The 14,249-nt window shown below is 43.3% G+C and overlaps 1 protein-coding gene across 4 annotated transcripts in view; it reads right to left on the reverse strand.

The window, feature by feature from the left end:
• The window catches only part of tmem269 (transmembrane protein 269), a 207,007-nt gene that overhangs the window by 141,585 nt on the left and 51,173 nt on the right, over positions 1-14,249 (reverse strand). For 2 of the 4 annotated variants that reach the window (XM_085966779.1, XM_085966781.1), the window contains exon 2: positions 2,683-2,738. In XM_085966779.1, coding sequence (XP_085822905.1) covers positions 2,683-2,707 — 25 coding nt within the window. In that variant the 5' untranslated portion in view covers positions 2,708-2,738. Of the gene's footprint in view, positions 1-2,682; positions 2,742-14,249 lie in introns of all 4 variants that reach the window. The other 2 variants (XM_085966780.1, XM_085966777.1) reach the window with 1 other exon arrangement.

The following is a 14,249-nucleotide window of genomic DNA, read 5'->3' on the forward strand; positions in this document are numbered from 1 at the left end:
GGTAGAGCGGATAGTCCGCTCAATTTTCACCCATTGATTTTTAATAAATAATTTGTTGCAACTTTTAAATGAGACAAATCTTGCAATTGTCTTTTTTTGGAAAAAAGTTAAAAGTGCATTCATGAAGATTAAATATATGGGGTAATTCCACATCCTGTGCGCTCCCAGCAGGCAGTGTGGATCAATGTTATAGCACCACTATTGATCCATGCTCCCTCCAATTGTGGATCCCTGCTAGGAGCATGGGATTACAGAATTACCCCTATGGTTGTAGATGGGAATCATACAAAACCAAAACTGAATCTAGTCCATGCTAAACAGTGAATCCTCCCTGTTAAAAACAAATAAGTTAATCATAACTTCATGCCTTTTTCAGTTGCTTAAACTGCAAGTACAGGAAACTTTGTGATATCCGGCACCGACGGGACCGAGCTGTTGCCGATCTATCAAAACTGCCGGACAAACCAGCGCTAATGTTGAAGCATACGGAGATTTGCAGCTCCGTATCTGGCAACAAACACTGTTGCTTAGCAACAGCTTCTAAACAGTGGGCCGTACCTTGGAAGCGTCTCTGTAGCTTAGCAACAGCTTCAGAGAGACTTTGCAGAGCCTGACCGTTGAAAAAAAAGCCACGAGAAGAAAAAAAACCTAACAAAACGGCTCCTGATTTCTGCCGGTAGATCGAGGTTTCCGGACATACAACCTCCGGATAAACCAAAGTTTCCTGTACTGACAAACTAAGAAACGACTTAGTAGTGTTACTGAGCCCAGTATTGTAAGAGTACCGTCAGCAATGACAGTCGTTAACTTAGGTTGAAGGAACAGAATATACTGTACACTCTCACTTGGTAGCAACTTCTATAATACCAATGTTATTAGGATTCAGTGTTGAAAGCAAACTTACCACCAGAAACAGGGGGAAAAAAACGTTTGTTACAATTTGAGTTAAAGAATATATAATAACGAAAAATGCTTCCCTGAACATTCTGTTGAATGATAGTAAACTCTAGAATTAGTTCTTCAAAGTAAAATGCTTCTTTGAAAGGGGGCAGAAATTATGATGATTATACATATTGAATGAAATTTACTTCGTTTTTATTGATACTGAGACTGGCATTACAAGCTTTTGCAAAGTACACTAAACAACTTGTATTCTGCACACATTATGAAACACAGGAATACACATGCATTTGACAACTGAGATATACCAAAATAGATGTCAGAATTCAAAATCTAATTTTTGTGCAAAACGCCTAGCAATATTGCACAATGCAGGAGCCTCCAATTAATATCAGCTTTTGAATCACATCATCTTTATTATCTTTTCACTTCTACTTGCTTGGAAGCGAGAGACCTTGGGGGGGGGGGGGGGGGGGGGGGAAATATTAGCACAGATCACCAGCACGCCCACATGCCATTAGAAACATGGTTTATTTTATAATTTTCAAAAATGGTAACATGACTTTGCAGTTTGATATGAAATTAGGTAAGTCTAAGATAACACTACTAGAGCTTCACTTTGTATTCCTTTAAATAAGGGCTCAAAGTGGGGCAATTTATGTCAGTATACCATGTGTTTTACAAATGACTGTTCTGTGTTAACATTTTCTAGTGCAGTCAGCATACTCACACATTGGCATCGCTTTCTGTGCATATTCCATCAAACCCAGGTTTGAAGTATAGGTTCTGCTCATCGTCTTAAGCAAAACCAAAACTGAAGCCTTTTTAGAGCAGACATTCCCTGTTAGCTATCAATGTAAATCTTCAGGCCCTTCCACTATTACAATACAGTTCATCAAATCCCTATTCAAAAGGCATCAACACTGACCCCCAACCCCAAAAAGGTAGCTGTTCTACCTTAATGTCTTCCTTCCCACTGCAGTTTACACCACAGAGAATTCACAGAGGGTGTACGTGGATAATTCTTTTCCTGCATTATGTGTATGCGAAGGCTTCTTCCCATACACATAATCACTCTGTAGCTCCCGTAGTTGGAGGCTTTCAGCAGTATTCCATAGACTCTGGCTAGCTCCTTCCAGGTTCTCACTCAGCAAAAAGCACTCATACTCTTGGCACCAAATATAACTAATTGTGATGGGATTCGTTCTGGGGTCATTGTTGTGAAGCAACTAAAATCAAACACTATTTTACTCAAAAGGAACGGAACTGTTTAAAGGTAAAAATTCAATCCTGGCCACGTTTAGTCAAACCAATTATGGCTAGGTTCTGATTTTGAGTTTGGTCTTGTTCTTGCTCCTAACATACAGATATCACCACTCCAAGCCCTTCTGGCAGCCACATATAAAATGCTGATTATTTAGCTTTTCAGTCAGTAGAAATGTTTGCTGGTACTATTATGTTTTATTGCAATCACTTCCCAGTCACATCACTTAATTTAATGGATTATAATTGTTTTTTTCTTCAGTAGCTCTTACAGTATGTGTTAATACTAGAAAACAAGATTTACCAGTTAAACCTCTGAACAACTAGTTTCAAAAAAGTTGGGGGGCAGGGTGGAGAGAAAGGTATATAGGTTTTAGTTGGTGGGCAAGGAAAAATAGCTAAAATGAAAATAACTGAGAAGAGAAATGGGGTTTTAAGAAAACGAAGAGGCAGCAGAGACAAGTTTGTGTGTTACTTATTCCAACTGGCAGATTTAAGTGACTGGTAATATGTACTTACTGGAAGGGGGGTTCAGTATAAACATCTTGTCTTAACTTGGGAAATAGGTTAATCTTCTGCTGAAAGACAGAAAAAAAGACAAAAACAGTAACATTAGGAATCAAAAAAAAGACTTGCATTTCTATAGCATCTTTCACGACCACCGGATGTCTCAAAGCGCTTTACAGCCACTGAAGTACTTTTGGAGTGTAGTCACTGTTGTAATGTAGGAAACGTGGCAGCCAATTTATGCACAGCAAGTTCTCACAAACAGCAATGTGATCGTGACCAGATAATGTTTTAGTGATGTTGATTGAGGGATAAATATTGGCCAGGACACCAGGGATAACTCCCCTGCTCTTCTTCGAAATAGTGCCATGGGATCTTTTACATCCACCTGAGAGAACAGACGGGGCCTCGGTTTAACGTCTCGTCTGAAAGATAGCACCTCCGACAGTGCAGCACTCCCTCAGTACTGCACTGGAGTGTTAGCCTAGATTTTCAAGTGTTCAAGAGATAGTGCTATCCAGTGAGGCACAGCTGACGCATAGAATGTGAATCAACTCACTAACTGACATACAATTATAGATCGAATACTTATTTTTTTCTGAATGAGGCTGAGCCATATTAAGTCAGGATGAAATTCAAAAACAAAATCAGATCTGAAAATTAGGCAATATGTATTTATTTTTGGTTTAGATTGGAGTGTTTATTTTGTCCAACTCAGTTAGGTTACTTTTAGGCCTGTAGGCTGTAACACTGTACAGATACCAATATGCCACTAACATACAATCAGCACTGCATTCAGTACTTTTTGACTTACCATTGGCATGAAGCTATGCAAATGTAAAAGCAATTGAAAGTATTGAAATTTACTGCTCCAACTGGAAATGAGCCAATTGATCTATGTATAATTGAATGTAGCTTCTTGCAATATAGGACATTTCAATGATGATGGCCATGGATGGGGTGAGGGGGGTGGAAGGAGAGGAGATAGCTGGACATGAGCTATTCTTGCAGTGCACTCTAATCTTCCCACTCATTTAAAACCGTTCCTTCATCTGTAGGGCATGGTGTTGATTTGGCGAGTGATCTTGTAGCATAGGCCTCTAGGAGGAAGATCGAGGCTGCTTGGTGGGGAAGATCGAGGCTGCTTGGTGGGGAAGATCGAGGCTGCTTGGTGGGGAAGATCGAGGCTGCTTGGTGGGGGAAGATCGAGGCTGCTTGGTGGGGAAGATCGAGGCTGCTTGGTGGGGAAGATCGAGGCTGCTTGGTGGGGAAGATCGAGGCTGCTTGGTGGGGAAGATCGAGACTGCTTGGTGAGGAAAAGGAAAGCAGACATGAAAAATCACCCTCTCTATTCCAGTTTTAATAAAACAAAGAAATAAGAGATAGAGGGGACAAGTAGATGTGCACCTTTAAGAAGTGGTTGCAGGTTATATATCACTTTACACAAGTCCTAATGAAACTTGTTTGTGGCCACAGCAGAGGAATGCATCATATCATAATCAGTGAAATTCATACTAGTTTATGTGTCATCAATGACCCTTGATCATCTGCGGACATGCTCAGCAGACAAGGCTGCAGGTCTGTGGGTAGTACAATGTCAGGCATGATCTTTGTAGCATTCCATGTCACTATCCAGAATGATCAAATTTAAGAGCGAGACGAAAAACCTGTCTGTCATAGCCTCTCCACAACTCAGACAGGAAGGAATTAAATCTGTGCACCATTGTATGAGTTTTAGTTGACTGATTACTGCACTATCCAAATGCCAGGATAATTATGGTGGCTTCACCAATGCATGAAGTGCAAGTCTAAATGCTGAAAGAAGGGTAAAGAGCACTTTTCAATGACAAAAGCTGGAGATCACAAGCAGTTCTGAAATCAATGTACTTATAACCACGCTCAAGTCCCATGTTGGAACAGCCGGAGCAACAAAAGGAAAAGTGGAACCAGATTCCGTTCATTACACTTTCTCCAAATATCTTCAGTTTGCCTGCAGCCCTTTCTTTTGCAGATACTCCGAAAGCTCAAAAGATCCTGAGCCACATAAAGCAGTAGAAAAAACCTTAGATCGTTAGACTACCACCTAGCTCTAAAGCATCCAAAGCTGACTATTGACAAAAGCAAGCATCTTGCCATCTACATTGGGTCAAACTGCTCTCCTCTCCAACAGCAAAATATGTGACATGCCATATCTTAACTAGGTGTACTGATTCTGGACGAGCTTAATTTAGTGAGCGTGGTAGGTCGTACCTATCTGGGGCATGCGTTGCATAAAAGGGTTTATCAGCTTCAGCTCCTCCTGAGAAGGTATTGGAGTTTCCCGCTGAAAATGGGATTTGCTGTGTCTGGCACCACTGAATGTGCTGGTGACCCGGAGATGAAATGCTTTATCCGAGGCCTAGTGCAGAAGGTTCTTCCATGCAACTGTGATTTCCAATCAAAATGGCTTCAAAGCCAGTCAACATCTAGCTAGAGGATAAATCCAAAAGATGGAATCACTGTTTAAACACAGGAATGCAACAAATTTAACCTCCTCGGCTGTGATAAAAGGATTATATTGTGATGGAGTGCGCAGAAAGAGGAATGAGGTCCTGCAGGCAGATTTTAGGGAGCTAGGAAAGAGATTAAAAAGCAGGACCTCAAAAGTAGTAATCTCCGGATTACTCCCGGCGCCACGAGCTACTGAGTATAGAAATAGGATAGAGCAGATGAATGTGTAGCTGGAGAGATGGTGTAGGAGGGAGGGCTTTAGATTCCTGGGACATTGGGACTGGTTCTGGGGGAGGTGGGACCTGTACAGGCCGGACAGGTTGCATCTCAAGAGAGCTGGGACCAATGTCCTCGCTGGGGGGTTTGCTAGTGCTGTTGGGGAGGGTTTAAACCAATTTGGCAGGGGGATGGGCACCAGGATGTAGCATTAGAAAGGAGAAACAAGGTGCACAAAGGATTGGGAGAGACAGATAGCACTAGAGTAAGAAATAGTATGGTATTAGGTGGGGTCAGACTAAGAGAGAATACAAGGTGGTCTAAGATAGGTTTACAGTGCATGTGTGTGAATGCACGAAGTGTGGTAAATAAGGTTGGTGAGCTGCAGGTGCAAATAGACACATGGGAATATGATGTTGTGGCGATAACAGAGACCCAGCTCAAAAAGGGCAGGATTGATTACTAAATATTCCTGGATATAAGGTGTTCAGGAAAGATAGGGAAGGAAAGAAAGGAAGTGGGGTGGCAGTACTGATAAAGGAGAATATTACAGTGCTGGAGAGAGAGGATGTCCTGGAGGGGTCAAGGATAGAATCTATTTGGTTAGAGCAATAGAGGTGCCATTACACTACTAGGTGTATTCTATAGGTCGCCAACTAGTGGGAAGGATATAGAGGAGCAAATTTGCAGCGAAATTACAGGGAGGTGCAAGAACTATAGAGTAGTGATAATGGGGGACTTCAACTATCCTAATATAGACTGGGATAGTAATAGTGTAAAGGGCAGAGAGGGGGAAACATTTCTGAAGTGCGTTCAGGAGAACTTTCTTGATCAGTACATTTTTGGCCCAAGGAAGGAGGCATTGCTGGATCTGGTTCTGGGGAATGAGGTGGGTCAAGTAGAGCAAGTGTTAGTAGGGGTATTTAGGGAATAGTGATCACAGTATCATAAGGTTTAGACCAGCTTTGGAAAAGGACATGGAGAAATCTAGAGTAAAAATACTTAACTGGAGGAAAGCCAACTTCAGTGGGTTGAGAATGATTCCAATTTACCCGGGCCAGATCCAAAGATTGGCAGGCAAAACTATAATTGAACAATGGGCTGCCTTTAAAGGGGAGATGGTTCGGGTACAGTCAAGGTACATTCCCACGAGGGGAAAAGGTAGGGCAACCAAAGACCGAGCTCTCTGGATGACGAAAGAGATAGAGAGTAAAATGAAGCAGAAAAAGGGGGCGTATGACAGATGTCAGGTTGAGAATACAAGCGAGAACCAGACTGATTATAGAAAGTTCAGAGTGGAAGTGAAAAGGGAAATAAGAAGGGCAAAGAGAATATGAGAATAGATTGGCTGCCAACAGAAAAGGGAATCCATAAGTCTTCTATAGGCATATAAATTGTAAATAGGTAGTAAGAGGAGGGGTTGGGCTAATTAGGGACCAAAATGGAGACCTACACATGGAGGCAGAGGGCATGGCTGAGGAACTAAATGAGTACTTTGCATCTGTCTTTACCAAGGAAGAAGATGCTGCCAAAGTCTTAGGGAAAGAGGAGGTAGTTGAGATACTGGATGGGATAAAAATTGATTAGGAGGTACTAGAAAGGCTGGCTGTACTTAAAGTTGATAAGTCACCAGGACCGGATGGGATGCATCCTAGGATGCTGAGGGAAGTAAAGTTGAAAATTGCGGAGGTACTAGCCATAATCTTCCAATCCTCCTTGGATACGGGGCTGGTGCCAGAGGACTGGAGAATTGCAAATGTTATTGTTCAAAAAGGGTGTAAGGATAAACCCAGCAACTATAAGCCAGTCAGTTTAACCTCGGTAGTGGGGAAGCTTTTAGAAACGATGATCCGGGACAAAATTAACAGTCACTTGGACAAGTATGGATTAATTAAGGAAAGCCAGCACGGATTTGTTAAAGGCAAATCGTGTTTAACTAACTTGATTGAGTTTTTTGATGAGGTAAGAGGGTTGATGAGGGCAATGTAGTTGATGTGGTGTACATGGACTTCCAAAAGGCGTTTGATAAGTGCGACATAATAGGCTTGCCAGCAAAGTTGAAGCCATAGAGTCATAGAGTTTTACAGCACAGAAAGAGGCCCTTCGGCCCATCGTGTCTGCGCCGCCCATCCATCCCTGTCCAGTCTAATCCCATTTTCCAGCATTTGGTCCATAGCCTTGTATGCAATGGCATTTCAAGTGCTCATCCAAATGCTTCTTGAATGTTGTGAGGGTTCCTGCCTCTACTACCCTTTTAGGCATTGAGTTCCACATTCCAACCACCCTCTGGGTGAAAAAGTTCCTCCTCAAATCCCCTCTAAATCTCCTGCCCCTTACCCTGAATCTATGCCCCCTTGTTATTGACCCCCCTACTAAGGGGAAAAGTTCCTCTTTGTCTACCCTATCTATGCCCCTCATCATTTTGTACACCTCAATCAGGTCCCCCCTCAGCCTTCTTTGCTCCAAGGAAAACAACCCCAGCCTGTTTAGTCTTTCTTCATAGCTGAGGCGCTCCATCCCAGGTAACATCCTGGTGAATCTTCTCTGCACCCTCTCCAAAGCAATCACATCCTTCCTATAGTGAGGTGACCAGAACTGCACACAGTACTCCAGCTGTGGCCTCACCAGCGTTTTGTACAGCTCCATCATAACCTCCCTGCTCTTATATTCTATGCCTCGGCTAATGAAGGCAAGTATCCCATATGCCTTTTTAACCACCTTATCTACCTGTTCCGCTGCCTTCAGGGATTTATGTACATGTACACCAAGGTCCCTCTGACCCTCTGTACTTCCTAGGGTCCTACCACTCATTGTGTATTCCCTTGCCTTATTTGTCCGTCCAAAATGCATCACCTCGCACTTTTCAGGGTTAAATTCCATTTGCCACTTTTCCGCCCATCTGACCAACCCGTTTATATCGTCCTGTAGCCTGAGGCTTTCCTCCTCGCAATTTACCACCCCACCAATTTTCGTGTCATCTGCGAACTTACTGATCATACCTTTTACATTCTCATCCAAATCATTTATGTAGATCACAAACAACAAGGGACCCAGCACCGATCCCTGAGGTACCCCACTGGACACAGGCTTCCAGTCACAAAAGCAACCTTCGACCATCACCCTCTGCCTCCTGCCACTCAGTCAGTTTAGGATCCAACGCGCCAAGGCACCCTGGATCCCATGGGCTCTTACCTTCTTGACCAGTCTCCTATGCGGGACTTTGTCAAAAGCTTTACTGAAGTCCATGTAAACCACATCCACAGCATTTCCCTCATCCACACACCTAGTCACCCCCTCGAAAAATTCAATCAGATTTGTCAGACATGATTTACTCTTGACAAAGCTATGCTGACTATCCCCGATTAATCCTTGCCTCTCCAAGTGGAGACTAATTTTGTCCCTCAGAATTTTTTCCAATAATTTCCCTACCAGAGAGGTTAGGCTCACTGGCCTGTAATTCCCTGGTTTATCCCTGCTACTCTTCTTGTATAATGGTACTACATTAGCTGTTCTCCAGTCCTCTGGTACATCCCCTGTGGCCAGAGAGGTTCTGAAAATTTGTGTCAGAGCCCCTGCAATCTCCTCCTTTGCCTCCCACAGCAGCCTGGGATACATCTCGTCCGGGCCTGGGGATTTATCCACTTTTTGGCCTGCTAAAACCGCTAGCACCTCCTCCCTCTCGATGCTAATATGTTCAAGTATGTCACAGTCCCCTTGCCCGATTTCTATGTCTGCATCGTCTTTCTCCATAGTGAACACAGATGCAAAAAATTCATTTAAAACCCTGCCTACATCATCTGGCTCTACACACAGATTGCCACTTTGGTCCCTAATGGGCCCTAGCCTTTCCCTGGTTATCCTCTTGCCCATAATATACTTATAAAACATCTTAGGATTTTCCTTTATTTTGCTCGCCAGTGTTATTTCATGGCCCCTCCTCACCCTCCTAATTTCTTTTTTAAGTATGCCCCTGCACTTTTTATACTCCTCTAGGGCTTCTTCTGTCTTTAGTCTTTTGTAACTGCCAAAAGCCCCCCTTTTATTTCTAATGCATTTTTGTATATCCCTTGTCATCCAAGGTTCCCTTTGCTTGTTGGTCCCACCCTTGACCTTTACAGGAACATGTTGGCGTTGTACTCTCTCTATTTCCCTTCTGAAAGTCTCCCACTGTTTTGATGTGAATTTTCCTATAAGTAGCTGCTCCCAGTCCACTTTGGCCAGATCCTGCCTTATCATATTAAAATCGGCCTTCCCCCAATTTAGAACCCTTATTTCCGGGCCGTCTTTGTCTTTTTCCATGAGCACCTTAAATCTCACCGAATTATGGTCACTGTCGCCAAAATGCCCATGGAATAAAAGGGACAGTGGCAGAATGGATACGGAATTGGCTAAGTGACAGGAAACAGAGTGCAGTGGTGAACGGTTGTTTTTCAGACTGGAGGAAGGTACACAGTGGTGTTCCCCAGGGGTCGGTACTAGGACCACTGCTTGTCTTGATATATATTAATGACTTAGACTTGGGTGTACAGGGAACAATTTCAAAATTTGTCCATGACACAAAACTTGGAAGTATAGTGAACAGTGAGGAGGATAGTGATAAGACTTCAAGAAGACATAGACAGGCTGGTGGAATGGGCGGACATGTGGCAGATGAAATTTTATGCAGAAAATTGCAAAGTGATACATTTTGGTGGGAAGAATGAGGAGAGGCAATATAAACTAAAGGGTACAATTCTAAAAGGGGGGTGCATGAACAGAGAGACCTGGGGGTATATGTGCACAAATCGTTGAAGGTGGCAGGGCAGGTTAGAAAGCGGTTAAAAAAGCATACGGGATCCTGGGCTTCATAAACAGAGGCAGAGAGGACAAAAGCAAGGAGGTTATGATGAACCTGTATAAAACACTGGTTCGGTCTCAACTGGAGTATTGTGTCCAATTCTGGGCACCGCACTTTAGGAAGGATGTAAGAGAGGGTGCAGAAAAGATTTACAAGAATGGTTCCAGGGATGAGGGGCTTCAGTTACATGAATAGACTGGAGAAGCTGGGGTTGTTCTCCTTAGAGCAGAGAAGGTTGAGAGGATATTTGATAGAGGTGTTCAAAATCATGAGGGGTCTAGACAGAGTAGATAGAAAAACTGTTCCCATTGGTGGATGGGTCAAGAACCAGAGGACACAGATTTAAGGTGATTGGCAATGAGCGAAAACTTTTTTACACTGCGAGTGGTTAGGATCTGGAATTCACTGACTGAAAGGGTGGTGGAGGCAGATTCAATTGTGGCTTTCAAAAGGGAACTGAATAAGTACCTGAAGGAAATAAAAACTGCAGTGCTATGAGGAAAGGGCGGGGGAGTGGGACTAGCTGAAGTGCTTTGCAGAGAGCCGGCACGGGCTTTATGGGCCGAATGGCTTCCTTCTGTGCTGTAACCATTCTATGATTCTATCAAATCTGCAGTATATCCCAAGGACCTTCTTTGAAAGCTTTATATCCTTTCAATTCCCAAGAATGGGGAATTCAGCATCCACTTTGAGAACACCACTGCCTCCACAGCCTTCTAACCAGTGCACCAATTCCTGGTACTTAATAGTATTAAGGTTTTCCTCTCATGAGCAGAGATGGATATCACCATCGAGGTTACTGAAGACTGGAAGGAGCCTGCTTTGTTCAAGTTGTCTGGCCCAGGGCCACATGCTGTTCTGTAGCTCCATAAAGGAACAACAAATTAAAACAAAAGTCTAATTAAATCTCTTAATTGTGGATCTTGAAGATATGCTAAATAATGCATTTACTATGATAGATGTAGAAGCTATGCCAGTGGAGGTGAAGAAGTCACTTGAGCAACTGACACATTGGTCATCCAGTTAGTGCCAAGTTGGATGACTGCAGTCCAGAAGCCAGCACAAAGAAATTGTGTTGCACCCTGGTGACTAGTGTCAGAGAAGGACAGTGAGCCTCTGTTCCCTTTTCTCCAGCCATGAGTCCTGCAGAACTGCTATCAGCGAATAAAATGCATGGGGAGGTGCTTAACCAAACTAGATTGTTTCTGAACTAAGCGATCAAGTCTAGACAGTCTGGAAAATCAGAATCTTTTCCAGTAATTTTGTGCAGTCTAGAGGTTAAGTTTTCAGCAGACTGACATGCACTGACATTGTAACTACAGTAAATGGAAGGTGGACAAAATTTGTAGATACAGTGTATCCTAGGCATTCTGAACAAAATTTAAAGCCAGGGCTTTGACATTCGGGAAACTTGGCAGTGAAAGAGAGGAGGGAGCTGCTGGCTCCACAAGGAAAGTGCCTTTTCCCGCACTCCTTATGGGCCTGGAGGAGCAGGAGTGCTCACCCCAGCCCCTCAAGGCTCCATCCACAGCCCCGATCGCCAGCCTCATCTATCACTACCAAGCCACGATCGCGGGCCTCTTTCCCCCCCCCAGCCCTGATCGCGAGCCTCTTTCCCCCCACCCCCAATCAACGCGGGTATCTCCCCCCTTCCGATTACCAGGGACCGTCCCACCACCATGCAGTTTTCCCATCATCAACAGCACCCTTTAATGTACAGGGTGTAACATCCAGATCTTTGACAGCATCAGAGACCCACCTTTTATTTTAAAAAGCTGGCATCAGATTAGCAATCTTCTGTGCTTTTAAATGTGTGAAACCACATCCATGTACCTGTATCCTTTGAAAAGTCCTATGAGTCTTGTGCATCGGTCTCCAAGGGGCTTACAGCCTACTCTTTGGCCAAGCTTTTGGACATCTGCCATATCTCCTCAGTGTCAAATGTTCTTGTGACGCACCTTGGGATGTATTACTATGTTAAAGGAGCTATACAAGTTGCAGTTGTTGTTGGTGCCAGTTAAATATAAATTAGAAGTCATTATGACACTGCTCTTCCAAGACCAGGTATAAAAGTTAAGAGGGATAAATGCAATGACTGAAATAAATTCAAAGTCTGACAAAACAATTGATCACAAAAACACCAAAAGCTATACTTTATTTAATAATAAAAAGTATTTGCTGAAAAAAACCCCAAAACAATAAATCATAGAATCGTACAGCACAGGAGGCCATTTGGCCCATCGTGCCTGTGCCAGCTCTTTGAAAGAGCTGTCCAATTAGTCCCACTCCCCTGCTATTTCCTCCCATGCCCCAACAAATTTATCCAAATTCCTCTTGAAAGTTACTATTGAATCTGCTTCCACCACCCTTTCAGGCAATCATAACTTGCTGCGTCATTTCCCCCCCCCCTTATCTCCCCCAGTTCTTGTGCCAATTACCTTAAATCCGTATCCTCTGCTTATTGACCTACCTGCCAGTGGAAACAGTTTCTCCCTATTTACTCTATCAAAACTGCTCACAATTTTGAGCACCTCCATTAAATCCCCCCTTAGCCACTTCTGCTCTAAGGAGAACAATCCCAGCTTCTCTAGTCTTTTCACATAAAGTCCCTCATAGAATCATAGAAATTTACAGCACATTCGGCCCATTGTGTCAGCCGAAAAAAAGTGTTATCCAGCCTAATCCCACTTTCCAGCTCTTGGTCCGTAGTCTTGTAGGTTACCTTAAATTCTAGGGACAAAAGGCATCAGGGGAGAGAGCAGGTATATGGTATTGAGATAGAGGATCAGCCATGATCATACTGAATGGCGGAGCAGGCTCGAAGGGTCGAATGGCCTACTCCTGCTGCTATTTTTCTATGTTTCTAAGTTACGGCACTTCAAGTGCATAGCCAAGTACTTTTTAAATGCGAAGAGCAATTCTGCCGCTATCACCCTTTCAGGCAGTGAGTTCCAGACCCTCGCCACCCTCTGGGTGAAAAAAGTTTCCCTCAGCTCCCCTCTAATCCTTCTACCAATTACTTTAAATCTATGTCCCCTAGTTATTGATCTCCCTGCTAAGGGAAATAGGTCCTTCCTATCCACTCTATCTAGGCCCCTCATAATTTTATACACCTCAATTAAGTCACCCCTCAGCCTCCTCTGTTCTAAAGAAAACAACCCCAGCCTATCCAATCGTTCCTCATAGCTAAAATTCTCCAGTCCTGGCAACATCCTCGCAAATCTCCTCTGTACCCTCTAGTGCAATCACATCTTTCCTGTAATGTGGTGACCAGAACTGTACACAGTACTCTAGCTGTGGCCTAACTAGAGTTTTATACAGTTCTAGCATAACCTCCCTGCTCTTATATTCAATGCCTCAGCTAATAAAGGAAAGTATCCCGTATGCCTTCTTAACCACCTTATCTACCTGTCCTGCTACCTTCAGGGACCCATGGACATGTACTCCAAGGTCCCTCTGCACTTCTCAGTATCCTACCATAATGTATTCCCTTGCCTTGTTAGCCCTCCCCAAATGCATTACCTCACACTTCTCCAGACTATTTTATTTGCCACTTTTCTGCCCACCTGACCAGTCCATTGATATCTTCCTGCAGTCTACAGCTTTCTTCCTCACTATCAACCACACGGCCAATTATTGTATCATCTGCAAACTTCTTAATCATGCCCTCTACATTGAAGTCTAAATCATTGATATATACACACCACAAAAAGCGAGAGACCAAGGAAACAGCCTTCCAGTCACAAAAACACCCGTCGACCATTACCCTTTACTTCCTGCCACTGAGCCAATTTTGGATCCAACTTGCCACTTTCCCTTGGATCCCAATGGGCTTTTAACTTCGTGACCAGTCTGCCATGTGGAATCTGATCAAAAGCCTTGCCAAAGTCCAGATAGAGTCTTAACTGTTTGCTGAAATCAAACTTTTGTTTGTTTCACATTTACTGTTTTTTTTTTATTTAAAGTTTTTTTAAATTTTAACATTCAAGTACAACAGTACTCATACAACTCATCAATTACATAGTAAATCCATAAC

Source organism: Somniosus microcephalus, chromosome 25 (assembly GCF_052327205.1).
Source record: "Somniosus microcephalus isolate GS21.2 chromosome 25, FLI_Smic_1.0, whole genome shotgun sequence".
NCBI classification, from domain to species: Eukaryota; Metazoa; Chordata; class Chondrichthyes; order Squaliformes; family Somniosidae; genus Somniosus; species Somniosus microcephalus.